General features: G+C 51.0%; 1 protein-coding gene across 1 annotated transcript in view; it reads right to left on the bottom strand.

Annotated features, from left to right (window-relative positions):
• The window catches only part of LOC131208074 (homeobox protein invected), a 56,056-nt gene extending 33,195 nt beyond the window's left edge, over positions 1 to 22,861 (bottom strand). Inside the window, exon 1 of the mRNA XM_058200720.1 lies at positions 21,340 to 22,861. Within this exon, the coding sequence (XP_058056703.1) occupies positions 21,340 to 22,861 (1,522 nt within the window). The remainder of the gene's footprint in view (positions 1 to 21,339) is intronic.
• Positions 22,862 to 23,188: the final 327 nt, after the last annotated feature.

Genomic DNA, 23,188 nt, shown 5'->3' with positions numbered 1-23,188 from the left:
GGGGCCCCCGGGGGAACACAGGTGGTGTCCTGGCCATGACTCAGCCAGGCACGTCCCGTTTCCAACGGTTAATTAATGCTTCGGCCACCGGTCGTTCCAGCGATCGAACTTAGGATTATGCCGTCTTACGTCGAGCACGTACTTCAGATAAGCTCAATTAGTTGATGGAGCCCCGACTTCTCGATCCGAACCAAAAGTGCAATATATTTTATCGCAAGTCCACCGAACGCCACGGAACGTGCTATTAAAGGGGTGTAAATCATGAAAACCGGGTTGCCGGGTGGCGCTACAATTAACACAATGTTTTGCTCCATTCCCACTTACCATCCAGGACGGGTCGGTTGGTTCGATAGAAAGGCGACAATTATCGCTCTCACCCGACTTGAATTGAATTCCAGCTTCACACGCAAACCAGCAGCGAACTGCACGCTATCGACTCGAGTGCCAGTTATTAAAAGCAGTTGCCATTAAAATGGCTGCTTAATTAGCTGGCTCGGTGTGATCTAATTTTTCCTCCTGCAAGAACAGCTTCCGGCAACGGCCCCCCCCCCAAAAAACACGCCGCAACATAAACCGGACCGCCCAACGGTCCATAAAAGCCGCGGCCGAAGTTTGGCGCGAGAAAGCGAAAGCCCGAACCCGGGACCCGGGCCTGTTCTTAAGCTCTCCCCACACAGGGGCCAAGGCCGCCGCCTCCGTCGCGGTTAAGATTTGCGTCTTCCAGTGCTGGCGTCTTTGGTGGGCCCGGCATTCAGTTCGAACCAAACCAAAAAAAATAAAGACATCCTAAATCCCCCGAAAAACGGGTTCGGCGGACGCCGCTGCTGCCGCCAGCACCGAGCGGCTTTTAATTGGAAGATGAGAAATGAGTTTATATTTTCGAGGATTATTCAAATTTATTTTCAATTTCCGCTAATTTGAATGCAGTCCGGGTCGGGACGGCTTCCGAAAACCGGAGACCCCGGAGGGAAGCGGAGGTCGGGGGATATTTATAACGCTAATAAATTGGCAACGAGCCCCGAAAGGGACAGCATCCGCAGGCAGGCCGTTTGTTGATGTTGACCACCAGGTTGCTGTCCGGCTCGGGGCTCGGGAGACAAGTAGAAAGACGATTAAAAACTGTCATGCGAAGCAAATAGTGCGGGACAACAAAAAATAAATCCGCAACCAGTCAGTCCGGGTTCCATATTTCCGCCCGGCGGCGGGAGAGCCACTCATAATTTGCAACCCTCGTCCCGGGTCCCCGGGGGCCGCGTTCAATTACCCAAAAAATATTGCGCCGTCCCGGTCCGAATGTCGAGCCAATTGGGGCCTCCATGGGCCACGGGGGGAAAAGGATGCAAACTAACGTCGTCGAAGAAAAAAAACCCACACGTCTTTCAATTCCCGCTCATCGGTGGCCATCGGGGCCGGGAATCGGGAGCGAAAGAAAGAGATCAGTCACAGACTCAAAACAGCTGGCCGGGTCGGCGGTGGACAGGACGAGTCAGCCACCCGACGGATCGCATACACATATTTTACGTTCCGGCCACCGGTAAAAAGAGACCGGCGCGGTCCGGCCTGGCCCGGGGAGCCCACACACTCCGGATGGGATGGGAACCCCACCGGTAACAAGAGAAATATTCAAATTGAACGATGAACATAAATTGGGTATTTAAATGGGCGCCCGGTACTAAATCATGCGCCGATGAATGACCCCCCCCACGAACGAGGATCGGTCCCGATCGAGATACATAAGTCAGAGGCCGGTCGGCGTCGGCCGTGCGTTTTTCAATCGGAACCAATTCACCAATTTAGCGGTCGAGCGATGGTTTATGATGGAAGGAAGTCATCAGGACGTCAGGACAGCCCGCCCCACTCCGGGGGGCTGAGATTGTATTTTTTTATTTTTTATTTTTCTGTGTGTTTCTAGAACGACCCTCCGATGCGATCGAATATCAATTGATTCTGATGTGTTCATAGGCAATCGGTTAATAAATATGTTCGATTGTGTGGTATCGGCTGGATTTATAGAACCTTTTTTGTAATTTTCCAATCGCTTCAAATGATTTATCAAATTACATCACACCAATGAGCGATTGGAATTTGTACTTTGAGGTCTAAACTCTCGTCCCTTAGCACGACTTCAACTAAAGGAATGTTCGGTTTTTATATTTACACAATTTTGTTTAATTATTTGTTCGTTAATTAGGACTCGGTTGAAGGTTGAAGTGAAGCAGCAAAAGATTTCAACGAACTGTTCTAGGTAAACTCACCCAAATTCCTTCAATCGTCCTTCCTTCAACTAGTCCAGCTACGTACATTAGTTGCATAGTAAAAATGGGCACACATCTCCGCCGGTCAGTCATTACGGTTTTGCTAACCCCTAAAGCTAAAGCGAATTAATCGCCCCACTCTGGCTCCCGACGTCACATCATCACAATTACAAGTTAATCACCTTGCGGCCCCGTTGCCGACGACATGCACCGAACATCGGCGCGCGCGTTACGAAAGGTTAATGTGCCGCCACTGCGGCAGACAGTGGCCAGTGTCGGACAAGCTATGCTTCGCTAGCCTGGTAATTGTTGGGCAGAAATTATCTCCATTCCGCCGAGTCGGTCCCACAAACATAAGCCCACAAAGCGCAGAATCCGCAGTCAACATTAACCACGTACCAAAAATGGTCAAGCGCCAGAGCCGGGGGGGCATGGGGGCCGGGCGGGTGGTGCAGGTTGCACATGCGCGCGCTGTCGTCGTCGACATCCGCGGAAAGGGTTCGCTCCGGTTCGTCCGGTTTTTGGACACTTCTGTTTCGCTCACGCTCACACGGAGCATAGCGTCACGAGCTGGGCGACGCGCATTCACAGCTGCGGCCAGACGCGAGCGAGCGGCCATTTGCCACTTTCGTTCCCAGGATCGCTGATCGTGCACGCGTGACACTATTCGGCGGGTGCGCTCCATTTTGCCAACACGGAGAGGGAGATAGAGCAAAATGAAAGCCGGCGTGACGAGAAAGGTGTTGAAAATGGACCACAAGTGACTGAGGGGGCCCAATTACGTGCACCACAGCGATGGCCAGATGACAGCGAGCGACGACCAATTAATAGTGCCGCAGAATCCGGAGTTGGTCATTTAATTTTCGATATTAAAATGTAAAACTAATTAAACATTCAGTCACGCCACACATTAGGTTGGCAAAGTGTTGCGGGTCAACCTCGAGACGGTGACCTCTCCGAAGGCGATTGATTCCCTTTTCACTCACCGATCCCGGTTTCGATTGTATCGGCAAGGCCAACCTGTTGCATCCTCAATTATGCTTCCCACCACGTCACGGGCAAGTTTCGATTCTTAACGCACACCACTGCATCTTGCCTTCCCAGCTGATCTACATCTGCAACCGTGAATCGTCTTCGGCACAGATTTTGCGACGGCAGGAATCTGTTGCCCAGTTCCACCCGGTTGATCGTAATTAACCTCATCATTATCATTACCAGTCATTAGGGTACCCCTAATGACCGAATATCGGATCTCCCTACCAGGACGACATCCCAAAAACCGACAGTTGTTGGAAGCTGCAAAGTATCTCTCTCTCTCTCTCCCTCTCTCTATCGAACGGACACCGAACAGGTCGGTGTGCAAATGATCGTCCTGGCCACCGCGTATGGCCACCTCGCACATCTGCCCGGTTATGCGGGATGGGCGCAGCATAAGGGCGCAGCACACAACACGCAGTCGGTAGCAGTCTCCGGCAAATTCGGATCGGGACCCGGAAGCCCGGAATATTTTCCCAACCCCAGGGGGTTGTGACGCGATCAATTAGCGAAGTGGGAATCAAGGGTGAAAATTCAAATTTGACCCACATCCTAGACCGGGTGATGTGATTGCAACCCATTCTTGGTGAGTGAATAAATCAATTTAGAGGCTTTTGTTGACCAAACTGTCATGATCTGCGCGTCTGGTTGACGATAAATTAATTATAACCAGCATTATCTAGCGTAACCCTTATGAGGGGGCATTTCTCACGCATCTCACGCAGCTTTCCATAACAGCAAAATATTATTTTCCGGCTCAGCAGCAGAACTCAGTCCTTTGGCCATTCCCATCTGGTCCGCTCCAAAATTAGCACGTACCTGTAACGAAAAAGAAATGTACCGATTAGCTGAGAGCGTCAATCATTCTGGTTGGTGCTGAAGCCCGTTTTGAAACATTGTAGCATTGCGGACACCCTCGAATGCGCTCCTCCGAACACCAGAAGTCCAACGGCGTGCCCGGCCACCCAAATTCATTAGTCACAGCGGAACGGACTCGGACACGGACTTGTCATCCGGACTGGTGCAGCTGCCAAGCGGTAAACGATTGACTCTGCACGTCCGCTGGGGCGGCATCGCCCTCAACACCCTTGAGTCTTGTTAAAAACGCATAAATCTTGTAATCGAATCGAACCCTGGCCGGCTGGCCAGTCGGTCGGCCAGCTGGCTGCCGGCCCGCCGACGAATGGTCTGGCTCACTGATTTATCGATTGTTAACCAACTCGGACACACTTATTAGCGGCAAAAGCGGCAGATTGCACCCAACGTCAGTGTGTTGGTGAGCGGCGAGTAGATTGTTTCCCCTTCCCGTCCGGCACTGACCGCAACAGGGTTGGGTGGAAAATCGCACGCTGGTAATTGGTCAGCATAATTGGCGATACAATTATTCCTGTTTTAGCTCACGCACTAAAAGGTTCTATTCGTCCACTAGAACTAGAATCTCCGACGGGGTCCTTTTTTGCCCAACATTTAATAATCCTTGGAGCGCCAAGTGCTCCGCGGACCACCAAAACCCAATTCGCCCAGCACGGACGGGACGATTGACGGGACAACGTAACAACGCGACGGCGCATAGGCGCAATTGAGGTCGATAAATTATTCAACTTTATTTTGTTCAGCTGTCAGTTGGTCGGGGGGGGAGTGCCGGTCGGTTGGTCGGTGGTTCCGAGGGTTCCACAAGGACTCACCGTCGTCGTCATCGTCGGTAGCGAAAAAGAGACATTCCCGGGCCCTGTCCGGGTCCTGTCGAACTGTTTGGCTAATCGGTTGAACCGGGGCTTCCCAGGTGGCCCCGGGCGAGGTGGAAAACAATGGCAAAGCACGAGGACGTAGATTATTAAGCAATTTTTATGCGTGACAGCGCCCCCGACGATGGCTCGCCGGATCGGAAGCTTGTGACTTGGACATTGAGGGGCGCTGAAATTGTGACAGTTTATAGTTAACTTCACCGAACCCAGGACTAGCGCCTATAGGGGTTCAGCCCAAAGAAGGACTGGTAAAGGACTCCCGGACGCGATTGGGAAATGGTTTGTGTGGCACCCCAACGAACGAATCGCTCTACATTCGAGGTCCTGCCGGTGGACCAACAATTTGTAAAACAAACCATCATTGTGAGAGTCTATAATTTAAAGTCTCCACACTGGAACTGTGCTGGAACTCTCCGGTGCGTTTTTGCTTGCTACAAACAGTGATTAACGTCATTAGTTTTAATCACTGGTGTGAGTTAAAGTTTAGCAAAACGGCAGAGCTAGTAGCTTCTGAGAGGTCCACTAATAGAATAGATACAGTACAGGTACGTACAAACAGCTCAACAGCCAAGGACTGTTAAAGAATAGAATTGAAGGTAAGGTTGTCGAAAAAGAAATCCATTATTTTGTCGGTAGATGGCTTTAGTGATCGATGTATCGTAATTATCGATCGTACAGTTTCAAGTTTAAGTTTCAAGTTCAAGTTTATTCAATGTTTTGGGTTCACGCCAATTTACATTAAAAAAAACATGAAGGATCGAGTTTCGATTTGCGACGTTTTGGCCAAACGGAATGAAATCGACCCATTTCTAAAGCGGTTGGGTACTGGGAATTAGATATGTGTCACATACGATAATATTAAGACAACTTTAGAAACAACACTTCCAGGAGAGAGGCATTAGAAAGCTACCGTTAAAATGGCGGTAAAATCGAATCGTCGGAAACATCTTAAATAAAGTTTTGTAATTCACGCAAAAATAATGGATTTCTTTTCGCCAACCCTAATATTGCACATATTACATTTAGATAAACGATAAATATTTCATAAAAATAAAGAACATATGTTCTAATCTCGATTTCTGATCCATTTTTAAGACTTTTCAGCTTTACAATATGAGTACTTATGGTGACAACGCGATGGAGCTCACTTTCTGGTAGCCAACTGATCAAGACCAAGGCTAACTGATCAAGGGATCTAAGCGAATTCCAATACGTCTAAAAAGGCCGAGAAAGATTAACCATTTCTATTCAAGTGCGTGTGCGTGGGTTTAAGGGTTCAATTAGAAGCTATTAAACCCTGTTCTATCCCTTTAATTCTTTTTTTTTCGTTCTCTCTTTCGACAACTATGGAGACAACTACCCACAAACCGCGTACGCCTTCTCGAAAGATTGCCTTGTGCTTTTGATTCTTTTCCACCACTTTATCGAGCTTCATTCGGCCGGCGATCATCCTCTTCTCGAACGATCATGTGGAACGGGTCCGGCACGACCTCATCATCCCCCCGTATCCGCACCCGCACCCGTCCCCGTCCGGAAAGCACCCAACACTTTATTTATCTATCCCGGAAGATCATCTAAAACCGTTCGTAACATCTTAATCATCTAACCACACTTTGTGGCCGCGGACCACTGAAGGTCGGCCGGTCGGTTACATTGTCGTGTGTGACAAACACGGGGCACAGGGACCGGACGCCCCGCACCGTGTGTCACCAGCGACCAGGTCCCGTGGTGATCGCGATCAACGGGCAGACGGCGAACCGAGGCGAACCGAAAAAAAACGGGCGCTCAACTCTCTAAGCCCATATTCGGATCACCCAGCGCGAACTTGCTGGGTGTCCTCTCGGCGGCCCTGATGTGCGCGTTTTTATCTCGTTCTCAAGTCCGTTCTCATTCGTTTTATGCCACACACCAGCACCAAAAGTAAGGCTCGAAAATATTGCATCGCTTTCCGCCGGTCGCCGGTCTCGCTCTGGCTCTACTCCGGTGGTCTTATCGGGTTGACCACCGTCGCTATCGCTCCGTTTCTGTCCTCTTCCATCTCCTTCTCTCTCACGATGTTGCTTCAAACGACCTTAAGACGGCCGCGTATGAGCGTGTCCTTGTCACTCGCCCGCCCGGGTCCGCCGGGATAAATCATTTCCCTAAATGGTTTATGCTCTATGTTTCCTTTCCTCTCGATTGTATTTCACACCAAATCGAAACTACCGAAATTCTTCCGCTCTCTCTCCGTCTCTTTCTTTCGCTGTCCCTGCCACCCCAAAAAAACTGCCTCACAAACCTCGGGTCGTGTCCTGGTAAAAAGATTTTTTCCGTTTCTTCCGTCGCTTCGAAAACCACCCGGTGGCGGTGGGATTGTCCCGTGGAGCGATCCCGGAGGCCGGAACGTGTCCGGCGACTTCAAAACCCTGTCCCGGGCCCTACCCTGACCGCTGCCGAGCCACAGCGGGTGGTGGTGAGTCATAAAAAACCAATATTTTGACATTTCAATCTAAAGAAGATTATTTTTTATGTTTCGCCGCCGCAGTCGCCGCCGTCAGTCGCAGTCGCAGGGGGCGAAGGGAAGCGAGTGGGAACCGAGTGGCTATTGTTATTTGCGCCATGTGCTTAAGCATTGGACCCCGGTGCGCACCGGAATTGACTGAGCCTGAGCCTGAGCCCTGGGATGATGCAACCGCGCAACGCCAGCGATGTCTAATCTCCCTAGCGCCAGCCGCTGCCCGGGATTCGTTTCCTGTGCGCCTAAAAGTACTTCTTGCTCAGCACGTAAAAGATATGGATTTTTTCCCATTTTTAATTCCATAAGCCTCAGTGGCTTATTGAAGTTCCGCAAACGCTAGACACAGCTCGAATTAAATTCGGTGGTTCCAATCATACTAAAGCGTAGCAAAATTCCACTTCCTTCAAACGTCCTTGTGGCGCGAGTGTAACAAAACAATAAAAAGCCAACCTCGCTCGCTTAGAATCACCGCGCAGTCCATCGCTACCATTCGCTAACCGGGGGGCTCAGTCAGTGGTCAGTCTCGCAGATGGCCACGCAGAAGCCCCCAGTGCCACCGCTCTGGGGCGGTAGAAATTACCCCGAAGATACGATGGAGGAGCCAAGAAGCCAAGAGAAGGAACCCGGAAAAAACCGACCGACAACAAACCAACCCCCTCGGTCCGAAATAACTGACCGCACAATCAACAGCTGTGGACGTGAATGGGACGGAGGGCCAGCCCACCGGGATGGGGCAGGCAGGCAAGAATCACTTAAAACATGATATGGTCAAGCGTAAAACGCGGCTATAAATTAATCTCCTCAATTCTTGCGCGACCCGCTCCGGTCTGGCGGCGGGGGACACGAAACGCGTCTCGCGCAGATTGAGAGTGACAAATGAATGAGAAGGAGTGAGTGAGAGAGGGAGAGCGAGAGAGAAAGGGGGGTCCATAAACCGCATGCAGAGTGTTGCAGTGCACGAGCGCAAAGCATTAGTCATGAGCAGAGAGCGCAGCATAGTTATGATGCCACGATGCCCGAGTATTATGACAATTCATGTCCAAATATGACTGAAATGAGTCAAGTTGCCCTCAACGGCCTCCGTGTTCCGGGCACACACGGGAGAGAGAGAGAGAGAGAGAGAGGTGCTCCCCTCCATTCGCACCGGAACCGTCCACGGGGTGCACATGCACATCGTTAGTGCAACGTCTTACTTCGCGAACCTCGCGCGGCATGGTTCCCTCGTGTCCCTCGTGTTCGGGGGCCCTCGCGGGGAGGGTGAACCGGGGGGAGATGGCACGTTCGAGCACGGAGACCACCCACGACGAAGACGACGGCAATGAAGCCGCGTGTGGAGGACACGAAATGCAATACCGATGCATCTACCGTTGCAGTTGCAGGCGATGTGTTTTTCTATCCCACTTCCACCCAGACGATGCAACGCATTGCGCTGTTTTTTCGGTCCCTCGGCTTGACTTTGCCCCCCCCCTCGAACACACACGCGCGCTGGCACCAGGAAAAAATACGGTCCATCAACTGTTTTTATGGAGCAAAGAGCCCGGTGCCCGGAACTGCGCGCCTGTTGCGGCTCGCAAAACCCCCGGCCAAAGTATCAGGTGGCTGGCAACGATTTTTTGCTTTGTTTTTTGTTGCTGTTGGCTTGGTTTTGGTGTGCCGAGGACCTTAATTTTAATTTCGCCACAGTCGCTTCTGGCCGTTGTCACTTGTCGCAAATTGAACTTTGTGGTGCAAACATAATTTTAAACATCCGTTTGTTATTGAAATAGATCGTCAAACGATTCCATCATACCGGGCGCACATTTTGCGAATATTGAAACCGAGTTTAACTATCTAATTTAGGCGTTAGAAGGATTTGAATAGTTTGGGATTTATTTTGTATTTTTTCTTGTGTGAAACTTCAATATTAATCTTTTATTTAACTCATTTAGCAGGCCTAGGGCACTATGAAATCGGATATTTTTCAAAGAAATCACATTGAAAAAAAAAATTATATTTAATCCAAAGTATGTGGCACCGCCAACATTTTCCCATCTCTCTGCTAAATCGTGGATTCTACGTCCAAAGAATTATTCGCCTTTGAAGCAAACCAATTAGTCATCCAATTTCGACTTCCTCCTAGGAATCAAAGTACTGCTCAGGTCTCTAATTTAAAAGGTTTTGAATATTTTAGGATTTATTTTGTACTTTTTCTTGTGTAGCACTTAAATATTAATATTTTTTTTCAAATCGTTTATATTACAAAAAATGATTGAAAAATACTGTTGATCTTCTTACTGCATTTTCTAGTAATTTATAAAAAAATAAATAGTTTTAAAGTTAAAATCCCGTTTAACCGAACCGAACGGACTAGGACGATACTAGGGTTTCAGGTATGATCATTAGTGGTTTGGATAACAAATCAACGCCCTTTTTGTGTTGCGATAGACTAATAGATGGAAACCCATTACCGAACCCATTAGCCGTCGGTTGGTCAGCATTGTGGTTGCCCAAAGTGGCGCAATGTACGTTCGTCAGTTCGATCTAACTCGTCGCCTCGTAGGCCCCTTTTTAATTAATCATCATCGAACCTGCGTGTTCGTCGTCGTGTCTGTGCAATACTTGGTCACATAATTTACGAGACGGTAGCGGTATCCGGTCAGCCTTAATGGCCGCGCGGCTAAGGGGGCCACCGATCACCATCGTCACCGAGCCGATCGATCACCGGACGTGGCCGGTAGATAGATTAATCATCCGACCGATCGGGTTGAAGATCGTTGTCTAGGCGCGTTTCTGCTTTTTGCCTTCTGCCTTCAGCACGCGGCTCCTTTTCGCGCAATTAAAACATTCGTCCAGCCTCTCACGAAGCTGTCACCGCGCGCACCACAGGTGATCTCACCTGTGGTATTAGAATTGTTAATCACGAACCACGAACACGGCTGGCCGACCATTGTGACATGGCCTCACGATTATCTCACCCCGGGACCGGACCGGATCGGACCGGAGCGGCGTGACAGAAAAATCGCGGAACGGAAACCAACCAACCGGCGGCAGCCCACCCCAGAACCGGATCCCGCACCGGAGTTCGGAGTCGATTGAGCAATTCAAACTCCTCGGTGCGTGCGTGAGTCCTCCCCAAAGGAGGCGGCCGCTTTATAATTACAGACAGTCGGCAATTATTAAATTATTCCACCATCAACATCATCATCGCGCGATGCCGATCGCCCGACCGATCATCGTCTACGATGTCTGTGCGGGGTTTTTTTTTTGTTTCGTTTTTCGCACTCATCGTCGCCACCGGATGCACTGCGAGCGAGTTGCACTTTGCTTTTCCCCCCCCACCCGGGTGCGAGACAATCAAGTTGCACCGGTCGGTGCATCACGAACTGCAGTTCGTGGTTCGGTTTTGATTTACGGATTAGAGAGAAGCCAGCGCGAATTAATCATCGCGGCGCGTGGTCCGCCGACATACGGGAGGGGTCGATCCTTCAATTGTGCGAATTAAACTCACAATTACATCACGTCCATCAGGTGGCCATTACGGTTAATGATGAAATTATAGCGTCCAGGGCTAGATGAGAGCCAGCCGGTAGCCGTCACCAGTAGCCACCTCGGCACGTATGATGCTCCGTCAATTGTTGAGCCTCTCGTTGGGAAATTAGCCGCTTTTCTCACAAGCTTCCAGGGATCACACACAGCAACGGAAAGCGATCTAATGGCAACGCGCATTTCAATTACCGACCGGGTACGGGCTCCTCTTTCTGGTTTTAATTTTAATCTGCTCGACTCTCAACTGAAGGTCACGATCTTGGGGCACTCATCGTGGCGCATTCTTGAGCAAACAGAGCACAGGATAAAAACGAAATCTTTAATGACCACCGAACCGCGTTGAGCGGAATAAAATTTTAGGGGTCTCTTCACATCTCGGGCACGCTGGGTGAGGTAAATGTCAACGACTGACATTTAGTCGATGGATTGTTTGTCTTTTCACCTCTTCGCTCGCCAGAGCCTCTGCATGCGATTGCCGTTTGCGCTGCATCGCGATCACTTAATTCGAGAAGGATGGTGCGGATCGAGGATCGAGGTGCGCTCGTAATCTTGGTACCAAATGACGTAGCATTACCTAAGATAGCCTCAATTATACTACAGAAAGCCTATAACTTATACTGAAAGTTGCTTAATGTTTTAACCATCTCAAATCATTTGAATAACATGACAACAGTGGTATTTATGCCACTCGAAGATCATCTGATGAAAAAACTGCATTCATCTGTCGTAAATGCCACATGTCGCCAGGGCGTTCGCAGTAATTAACTCATAAACACCGCGTCGCTGCTGCAGCCAACTTTGGCCAATAAAAAGATAAAGTCGGAAGGCTTATAACACCCGTCCCGGAGCGAAAGACCTAATCCGAAAGAAAGAAAAAAAAAATGGAGGGAAAAAAACACTCTCCCCAAGACCGGGGCCCGATTATGCTTCACGCACAGGAAAACGGCACCCAACCCAACCCACCTCATCCGTTGCGTTCGAAGGACTTGTGCGCGAATCCTTCAGACCCGCACCGTCACGTTCGCAGAACGTCGCCCCATTTGCGGTGCATTTCATTTCGGAACTGCATTCGGCGAAGTGCCTGCGACTTGGGTGGTCTTTCCGCTTCGAACCGTTCGCTGACTCACTCACTTACGACGCAGTCCCCGCGGGGTCCGGGGTCCATTTCCTCTTCGATCGCTGACTTCAAATTATGCTCAACGACGAGGACGACGAGGCCAACGTCACACTTCCGAAAAAAGCGGTCGTTATAAGCGAGCGTGTCGCAAAAGGGTTCAGTTTTATTTTGTTTACAGGAATTGCACTTCATTAGTGCGAGAGATCGGAGAGATCCTCTTACTTTGTTTCGCCCCACCCGTTAGGTCCTTTCCCCGCGTGCGTTCTCTTTCGTCCCTCGTTCGCCCTATTTTTACTCTTCGCTTTAATTACTTGCGTTTGGTGGCCGGACCTTCTCGGTTTCCACGGCTTAGCCGGTTCGCGCTCGCGATCTTTTACGCGCAATAATTGACAAATGAATCATTTTAAGTGTGGCGATTCCGGTGGGATCGTAAAATAAATGAATGCAGCAGAGATTGGACCGAGGCGAGACTGCCGCGCTGGGGCAGTTTATAGTTCAGGCTCAAAATTATCACATTTTCAATTTGTGTTGCTGAATTTTAAATTGTTTACTGTTATTCTCGTACCATTTGCGCTGCTTGCGGTCATTTATTATAATGCATTCTCGGCCCCGCAAGGGTTTATGTAAAGCTTGCTTTAAATTATTTATGCCGTCATTGAATTATTGTTTCCTCTGCCCGACACTTCTGGTTCGGCTAAGGGCTCACTTTCGGTTTCGTTCACCTTCGACGCTGACCAACTTCTGCCCAGCATCTCCACAATTCCCTCGCCACCAGCCTCTAATGTCTCACTTACGGCCGCGCCGAAACTGTCGTACGCGTGGAGGGTCCCATCAAACGCACTTGTGACAAATTAAAAGGCGACACAGCATGCGCGAACGGTACGGACCTTTGAAGGAGGCTGTCCGAGGAACCTTCCATTGATAACTCCACTCCACGCTGTAGGGTCCACGAGTGAAACCACGGTGTGTGAGTCGCCTTTGTTCGAATTATGTGTATCTTTATGACATAATTTATACGGGTGGCCCGCTTTGGTGGCCCGTCCCGTCTCTCTGTTGGAAGTCGAAGTGGGAAGACCGCCAAGAAGCGATGCTCTCGAAAGGAACAAATCATATTGCCTGACGCCTGAAAGGTTGCCGGAAGAAAACGGGGCTTGAACTGGATGAAAATGTTTGGATTAACTACGAACTGATCGGTGATTGATCTGTCCGATCAAGAAGTATCCGAATGATAGAGGGAAACAAAGAACAGTACTAATACCTAACTAAAACTAATTTAGTAAGCTTTGTTTGAAACAACAAAATTAGTTGAAATAAGCCCCTAGCTAAGGGGCTTGAGAAGGCCGCTCACGCAGTCGCTTCCAGAAACCTGTCAATCCGTGCCACCAACACCACAAGTCCTGAGGGAATGACGCAAAGTAGAGCAGAAGAGCCGCGGCATCGGAAACCGTAAAAAACCCGGGCGAACGAGAATTAATTCCGGAGCGTATCCTCGGGCACCGGTAACCGCTGGCCCCTGGAGCCAGGATTTACGGGACCCGTCCGTGTGTTGGTGTCCAAATATTGTGCTATTTTTGTTTTTGGTTTTTTTGATGGTCCAGCTTCTCGACGAACGGAGATGTCGTTTCATGTGACCCTTCATCTTCTCCCTCTCTCTCGCACACTCTCCGGGGTTCCCCGGGTGCCTCGAACTCGCCGAAGCCATTTGTGATCGTTGGATTATGATAAACGAAGCGATTAGAGACAACGGAGCTTTTACCCACGAAACGGATGCCGAAATTATGCTGCGCCCGATGAGCCCGACGATCCTTCTTGGGTGGGCCCGCACGGTGGGTGGGCTCGAAGTTTTGGCTCGTTTTTTTTTCTTACTGTTTCACCGGTTTTTTTTTGCGCCCGCAGACCCGATTTTTACGCAGATTTTCGGTGCCTTTCAACACCGGGCTGGGCAACATAAACATTCGAAGGTGTCGTAAAGAGGCACACCCTTCACACCGGGACAGGACATTCACTGGTGACCGTGGGCCACCGACTTATGATCTATGATCGCCAACGTCAGCGAGGCTAACGGACCCGACACGATGGGAACGCAATAAATTAACCAAACAGTCGGCTCGAAAAACGAACTCACATTGGAACGGTGGGTGATTAGCAGTGCCGCCGGTCCGTCGGTGATTGGCGATCGCCGTCGAGCCTGTGGTCAGAGTGGACCAACAGCATTTCGCAAGTGCACGACGATTTACTCGAGGGGCTCGGCTGGTAGTACTGTGCTTTAATTAGAGGCCAGACCTGGTTGGCCTGGCTGGCCGGCAGATTGATCAGTAATTAATCTTCCGAACCATCCCCAATACCGCCGGACTGACGGGGTGACGCTGCTAACGTCCTATCATTAGGCTGCCAACCACCGCCAAGTCCAGCAGCTCCGACGGGGACGCTCTAATTAATTCATCAACCAATTAATTACCACGGCGCAGATCACGCGTAAAGTGTCCGCGCCGGCGCGAAAGGATGCCCGCGCGAAACCCGCGCTCGGTGATCGGGGGACATTAATAATAATCGTGGCCCGGCGCATAATTCCGATAAAGGAGGCGAAACAGGCTGAGGATCGGAAGCGATAGAGATGTTCGGAAGGAGACCCGAGAATGCAGCAAGGATTCGTAGCATAAACTGCGGGCTGCATAGTTCCGTAGCCCTCGAGATGATAAGGACCGGACCCGGACCGGTGCTCTAATTGGACGGGCACGATGAAAAAGGATATGCGGTCCGCATCCATCTTGTTAATTATGTCACTCGCGGGTCGTTAGGCTACCCCGCCGGTGCGTAACGTGGAATTTACTTTAATTTAATTGTGACCCCAGAGCGGGTCTTGGGTCATAAAGTAGATAAGTGTTTCAAACAAACGCTCGCGATGCAGATAGTAAAAGCAACATAAAAAAATCGGTCAATACCTAACGCTCTAGCTCCTAGGTTATGAGTAATTACACGCTAAAGACCCCAAAGACAGCTCTCGTAAACGCCCGTTCGGAGTCATTAAACCGCCGTTGATAACTTTAATCGTAGGTTTTTTATTTTCTATGCACCGATTACCCTTTCGGGTAATCTGCGTAGAACTCTTCACCGAAAAAAAAAACACCTCACGATTATGCGCCATGCCATAAGCATATTTTTCATCGCTCCCCGCAAATACGGCTCCCGGTGTCGAGGGGCCACCGCGTATCGAGAGATAATCAAAAACATTCGAGGAAATTAATTACATGAAATTACGAATTGATTAAAACAAAACATGGGCGAACGGACCGGGCGTTTTCGGACCCCCACGGCACGGCACGGCTCGGGGTCTACTATTCATCACCGTGCCTTCGGCAAGCCCCACCCAGAAAGGGTTTATCAACCGGCACAATCTGCTGCTGCTGCTGCTGCTGCTGGTCCTGCGCTAGTGTCGGGGGTCTGTCCGCGAGCAACTCCAAAAGACACCCCCCGCTCTCGGACCGAAAGGAACTGGGGCCTCGATGGCGCTTGCCTGTTCGGTGCCCCACAATGGTACGGACGGAGGCAAAACGTGTTAAAATGTTAAAACCCACCCGATAACCATCGGTCAACATAATACAACAATTGAATTATACTGACCCAACCGAACGGTGGGTCCCAAACCGAGCCAGCGAGCGAGAGAGAGAGAGAGAGAGAGACCCAGAGTAGCTGATTAGGACCAAAAGCCGCACTCTGGCGCTGGTTGGTTTGGCTTATCGAGAATTTCACGCTACGTTCACGCCACGGCCGGCCACAATTTACGGCCATCCGGGGTTGGCCATCGTGGCTCCGAGCCACCGACCCGCAGGGGGGAAGCGCAGATAATCGCGGGCTCCTCTTCGTGGTCGGCGCCTTCCCGGCAGGTGTCCCGACCCAGGCCACTTGGATGCGAAGAACGTTAGAACTCCCGCGGACCAGAGCCGCCAACGGCGAGGAACCCTAACCTCAATTTGATGATTGAATTAACCTTCCGCTGACACGCGGCAGACGACGCCCGGGACGGAGCGTTGCCCCCCCCCGTTCGGTTCCAATATGGCGACCCAGGCGAGGACACCGCCACCTGAGCCGGGCCACCTCCGTAAAACATGAACCCATAACCGAACGGCGAGCGAGCGAGCAGAAACCGATTATCACCAATTGTCACGTCGCGGTCGGACGATCCAAAATGGACGATCGATCGAGGAATGCCAGCAGCAGCAGCAGCACCCCCATCGAGGAATGTGTCCACGTCGCGTCTCCGGCGTGGCTCAATCTAACGCCGGAGTCGGCGCGCGTAACTCCGGTAGCTCCGGAGTCGGGAGTCGGCTTCGGAGGCTTTTGATCAGGAGGCGGCTCAGAGTGGCATTTGCAGTTGCACTCGACGGCTTCGAGATTAGTGCTGATCGATCGTTTCAATCGACGGATCGACGGATCGATCGATGGTTCGAAGCGCAGATCGATTGGCGGTAAATTGTGCCGACCTACGGCTGAATTAGCCTTTTATGTAATTGATATTGTAATCGATAATCGGGCCGCGCGCGGCACGGTTCAAAGGCTCACTAGGGACGTCCTCGGGATGGGTCCGCGGAAAAATGGCGATTGCGGAAAATTAACTGCCCCAACTAATGAGCCAGCGAGCCGTTGGGAAAAGCTCCGGCGTTAGGGAAATTATGGGCGCCTTAATTGTCCCACTGTGAGTGGACCGAATGGCCGGTTGGCTTCTGTGCCAGGTGTTGCACCTCGTTAGCCTATTGGATCGGTGCAGGTTGCGCAGCGTTAGTTGAGTCATTTCGTTAAATATAGCTCGAAAGTACGGTCTCGTTGACGATCGGTGATCGATCCGTTGCATTAAGGCCACTAATTAACCAACCCACGGCACGATCCTTCGCCAAACGTTCCGAAATGCTGTCCAGCTGTCGGGCGGTGAAAATGGAACCCGATCTACCAAACGTGATCTGGTGCAACGAACTGATTGACGTTTATGTGCACCGAGAGCAAAATGCAAATCCGTCCGTCCGCCATTTGAGACCCGCGCTTCCTACTAGGAGCGGGGGCCAATAAATGACAATTAAAAGTACACCCGAGAAAGGGGACCCCGGGAGACCGGAAAAGTGACACATGAATGATTTATTTTCAACCTAATGAATTTTCCACCGACAGTGCCTCGAGAGTGTGCAAGGCTCGCGGTGCATCCGGAAGCGCAGCACCGCGCCGATGGTCAGCCGATTGAGCCATTTGAGCCTCTGCAACGACAAGCTGGCACTCGACCCTCTCTCTCTCTCTCTCTCTCTCTCTCTCTCTCTCTCTGTGTCTCTCTCTGCCTCTCTCTGCCTCTCTGTGGTGAACCGGAACCGGCATGGCAGGCACGCAACGGAAAACCGGGACCCAAAGCTCGCGCAAATGCACACCTCGAGCAACGACGACCGATGGCCGTCTAATCGCGAAAAAGGAGAGAAAGAAAAAGCGAGGAAATGCCGTACACCGTTTTCCACGCACACATACAGCGAGTCGTCTGGGGTCCATTTTTTCCGCGTTTCGCACTCGTGCCATTGTTCGAACCCCTTCGGAAGGACCAACGCACATTACGCGGTGGTCGGAAGCCCAAGAAGAAGGAAAGGACCCGCTGCCGGTGGCCAGATGTGCTGACGACGACGACGGTTGGGGATCGGCGATCGAAAATTAGCGCCCCAGTGTCGTGAAGTAATTATGTTTTTTGTTGTTTTATTACAAAACTGGGTCATTTGGTCATTTTGACCAACATAAAGAGGCTCGGCTTTTACGCGAAATTTTTATTACCGAACATCACAGTTCGCCGGATCCGAACCGGATCCGTACCAATGTCGTTCGATTGTTTAACCGAAACACAAAGTGCATGTAAAATGCAAATGGTAATGGTTCGCCTGGTCGTTGCTGTGTTTGCTGGTAATGAAAATTGCATGCAATTAAAAAAGGTTGTTTCGAGAATGTGCGTAACGCGTTTAACAACCGATGCTTAATGTGCCCGGCTTAATGTGAAAACAGCAGACTCCGCCAAGTTGTTGCCACGATTGAAGCGGCAAAGGCAGGTCCACAAAATTGATTGAGACCCCCGGAGACTCATATATTAATTCAATACTGCAGTTTATTACAAAGACAATATTTAGGTGTTGAGTTTAGGGCAATGCAATATGCTGTTCCGTTCATTCGAAGACCTGTTCTCACGTGTGAGATATGTTGGCTAAACTATTTTATCTTATCCTTGTCCTAGTCCTAGTTCATTTTATGTGATCTGCTATTTCTTTAAACTATTATTTTTGTAATAATGTTGCTGCAGTTCCTAACGGAAAATTCGATCTGCAACAGCAGTTTAACATATCAGAAACATGGGTTATTTAAAGTTTTATCGTACCCAAAGTGCACGTCTAAGGACGATCCCGCCCGCGAATCGTTGGCCTCGAATCTCCCCAGGGCAACATATCAATCACCGCTCAGCCCCAATAAACCAACGTCAAAATACTTCACCCACCGCCGACGCTACAAACATAGCAAATGGCCGCACGGCTCGGCTCGACTGTGTAATGATGGCGAGTGATGTTTATTTTATATCCCAATTTTCCCACCCAACGCCGATCAAAGCGCCCGAGAGAGACCCGAGGGTCTGATCCATTCTGCAACCGAAGGTTGCTGAATGATTGATTAACCACTTTTCCCGATGGCGGGCGCCATTTTTGCTGCGTTTAGCGTTAATTAGAGAAAGCAACAGCCACCGACGGACCATTTTCTTTGCGTATGTTCCGACTAGTTTTTTTTTCCTATGTGCCATTCTTTGCATGATTGCAAATCGTTTGTTGGCGCTTTGATTCGCCGCAATTCCCGCGGCCTCGGGTCCGTCCGTTTACCGAGACGTATGCTATGCTTCGCCGTGTGGTATGCATTCGAACCTACTTAATTGCCCCCCACTGGGTGCGGTAGTACCACCCAACCGTACGGGCGCCCCATGCCCGGACCTTTCCCCGTCTTCCTCTTCATGTGTTAATTTGTTTGCCTAGTTTGTAACGCGGCTACTACAGGAAGACACTCCCGATCCCGGAGTCCCACCGATGCCGATGCTTTCTTCGTGGCCCATTTCTACACTCTCGTGCTCCCTATGCAACGGGCTGCACCAAGGGTGGACGGACCAATGTAAGGAGGCAAACCCGTTGGTCGTTCGATCAAAAGCACACCATTTTCAACGCAACTCACTGTGGGTGTGTTTGTGGTCAGCAACATATTGCGTGGAACAAGGGAAAAAAACGACGGCGATGAAATGCATTATCGATGCACGGTTTTGCATACACAGGCTGGACCTTTGATCGTACTTCTACTTCTCACCTGACCGATTCACGGGTTTAGCGAACCGTTTTGAAATCATCAAATATTAACCACCCGCCACAAAGCCCCCGACACTATCGATAATGCAAAACGATTCACGCCGCAGTTCGCGATCACGCAGGTCCCGACCCGTCGGTAATTTTTAATCCCAACGCTTCTTAGTCGGAAGAGGAAGAGGTTTTCTGTGAATTTTTGATTTCCGTGGGCACCAGTTGCTCGGCGGCGCAACTGTTCCGCCTGCACACCCGCCATCACCGATCCGGTTCCGGAACCTGTTGCCGGACGTGTACGGTGCGTATTTGGGCAAAAGAAAAATACTGCAATTAGGCCAGATTATTAAACCCTTGCAACAGCTGCCGTGCCGTGTGTTGGCCGTTTGGCCATTATCAAGCTCGGAGGGCGCGCGATTAAGGGATGCAAAAATAAATACCAACCTTCTTTGCTTCTGTCGGTGGTTTGCAGCACGCAGCAACATTAAAACATTGACCAGTGATAATGTTTTTGCACACAAATTGGTATGAATTCATTCCAAAAGCGTTAGCAATGGAAAAATAACGATCAGTTAGAGCTAATAAAAGAGAGTGTGATGGCGAATTTTTAGTCCAAAATCAACATGAGCGTTGGCTCTTTTCAAGTTCGGCGATTGACCCTTCTCCTGAGTTTAAAACAACAACCACTTCTCAAGTTTTAATCCGTAATCGGAAAACTTTTCATTAAATGGAGAAGTTCTATGTTTATTTACCTGTATAGTTATTTTCCTGTTTCATTTCCCCTTTTTCAATAACTTAAAACTACATTAAGGATTCGTATTTTTGTATTAATTTTAAGCACATAAAAATCTCGACTCGACAATAAATTCGTTTCGAGTAAACTAAATTTGTTATGCAATGTCTACTACGACTATAGCTCTTTACATTTGGTCTGGTTGCGCATGGCAACACCCAACCAAGTTGCTAGATGTTACTTTTCACAGTCACCAAACATCGTACCGAAACGAGTTTTATTTTGTTGACCCTGGCCAAGATCATTTCTTCGTCCACCGTATCCCGCTTCTGATTCGGCGAAGACATTCGATTTGAATAAAAATACTGTTTGCACTGGAAATGAAATAATTCCCAAATTGAAATTGCATTGCCGATGCTTTATTGGCCCCCCGTGCACCAATACCCCGTCAATTACAATAAATGTGAATGGTTCCCAGCCGTCCCATTAAACACATTCCCCGCGCTCGGGGCAAAAGGCTTTCCACGGCTCTTCTACGCGTCTTCTGCTTAACTCATCGTTTAGTCATACACGTCTGCAGCCTGCAGAGAAGAAACCAAACGGCCAAAAGTTAACTGCCGGGACCGGAGCGAGTGACGAATTCCCCGGACCAGTGTGGGCCAGTTACCGGTTTCCGTGCGCACCCGATTCCGGGAAGTGGCCCTGCAATGGGCTGCTTTTGAGCGGAACCACATTCTTTTCCGGCAAACGCAACAATGCAAGACATTCCCGCTTTCGGTTACGTTTCGCGGTGAGTCGGACAATTGCACACGCAAAAGTGCATGAAGGAGACCACCAAACCAAAAACGCAAAAACGAACAAAATGCTCGTGCGTTAGAAAAGAAACAATGGTTGGCCTTTTGAAGACCGTTCAATTACACACAGGATAATCGATAACGGCGGAACCCGTGCAAGGACCTTCTCGGACGGACGCCATTGCAACCACCGGGGAATGGGGAAGCCACTTCATTATCGAATTGACAGGCTTGAGCTCGAACTGACCGCGAGATTGGTTTCTCAAACATCCGGCGCGGACCGGGAAAGGAGTCTCACCTGAGCTGGGACGATCACTGTAGCGGGTGCAGTACACCCAGGCCGGCCACACCATCGGCCCGCCGCTGCCGCTGCCGGACGAGGATCCACCACCGGTGGCCGATCCACCACCACCACCACCGGAACTCCCACTGGTTGAGGTCGCCGCGGCCCCTCCGCCATCGCCCTTCATCGAACCGGTCGACGAGAGTGGCGACATGGGGCTCACATCCTCGCTCCCCACACTGCCGACGGAACTGACCGAACCGGAACCGGAACTGGCCCGACTGCTGCTGCTCCGCGGGCAGAACGAGGAGGCCTTGCTGACGGCCGAAAGGGGCGCCAGCGACTGCTGCTGCTGCTGTTCCTGGGCGCCGCTCAGATCGATTGCCGACGGGGTTTTGTCGTGCGCTTTTCGGCCCCCACCCGGGCCCGTTTCCGGTGCCTTGGGGCCACTCCGTTTCAGCAGCAGCGGGTCGGTGATGCGTCTCCCAAAGTCCGCCTTCAGGATGTTGTCGATGCTGAACTTGAGACTCTGGTCGTGGAGCGCGTTCGCGATATTATTGTTCAGTGCGGCCAACGCCAGCTGGTGCGGATGTGGCTGCTGGTGGAACGGATGGTGGTGGTGGTGTTGCTGGTAGTGGTGCTGGAACGGGTGCACCGGCGGCGACTGGGAGCTCTCGCGGGATGTCCGCGTGCTGCCCGCGAACGCCGTCGGAGACGTCAGCTTCGAGAGGTCACTGTTGAGGTTCTGCGTGATGGCCGAAATCGCGCTCAGGTGCGAATGGATCCCCCGGAAGCTACTGCCGGAAGCTGACCCCACTTCGCCCCCGCCGGGGGAGCCCGTCTCGGGGCGGTAGATCTCGTTCCGTAGCTCGTTCCGTAGGTCGCTCCTTGTCGCCGTCGTTGCCGTGGTCGTCGGTCGAAAGCCTCCCGGCAACGGACTGCGGGCCATCGTCGTTTCCAGCGGGCTCTTGCTGGCCCCCGGGCTACTCGCGGCCATCGTGAGGCCACGGGCCGCGGCCACAATCTGCATCTGCTGGCGCATCAGCTCTTCCGCGTAGAGTTGCGAGTTGCGCAGGAACTCTTCGTGTAGCCGGGTCGGACTTGGCCGCAACATTGCCTGTTGCTGCTGGTGGTGCTGATGCTGCTGAAGCCTCACAAAGTCCAGCTCGGGGCCGGCGGCTTCTTTCGAGTAGCGCGACGAATCGTTACTCATGTCCTCGCCCGTCGCCGGTGCCCTCAGATCATCCGGGACCTCCTGGCCGACGGAGAGTTCGCTGTCGTCGCTGCAGCAACTCATTCGATCCGTCTCGTCCAGCTCCTCCAGTTTGCCGGACTCCCGACCCGGTCCGGCCACTTCCGGTGAGCCCGACTCGGGCGGCGAACCGGAGGTCGGTGGTGAGCGCGGTTCGAGGCTCAACCCGTTGCCACCGAGCAATCCGCCCGCCGGACCACCCGGCATCATCAGACCCGCCTTGGCCAGGGATGCTTTCAGCGGCAGCGGTATCAGTGGCAAGTTGTGGGACATTATTGTGGCCATTGTTCTTCTCTCTCTCTCGCTCCCGCTAGCTAGTATTCTATTTTTGCCTTTGTCGCTCCTTTTCACCCCGCTGGCGGTGGGGACATTTCAGCTGAGGAACGGCACCGAATCGTCACCCCCAAAGTCGTCGCGTGGATTGTCCTCCGTTATTGACACTATTTGGCGGCACTCAACAAGTTTTTGCACAGTTCACGAACCATTCCGTCAGTTTCTTTTCTTGCGCCGCATCCTTGCCACGCTGGCTTGAACACACTTGAGACACACCAGCTGCCAACGGGTCTAGGACATTCGATACGCACTTTTCCGGGTCGCCGTATTCCGAGTCAC

This window comes from Anopheles bellator, chromosome 2 (genome assembly GCF_943735745.2).
Source record: "Anopheles bellator chromosome 2, idAnoBellAS_SP24_06.2, whole genome shotgun sequence".
Lineage (NCBI taxonomy): Eukaryota > Metazoa > Arthropoda > Insecta > Diptera > Culicidae > Anopheles > Anopheles bellator.
The sequence above is the reverse complement of the archived record's forward strand: the minus strand, read 5'-3'. Positions and strand labels throughout refer to the sequence as shown.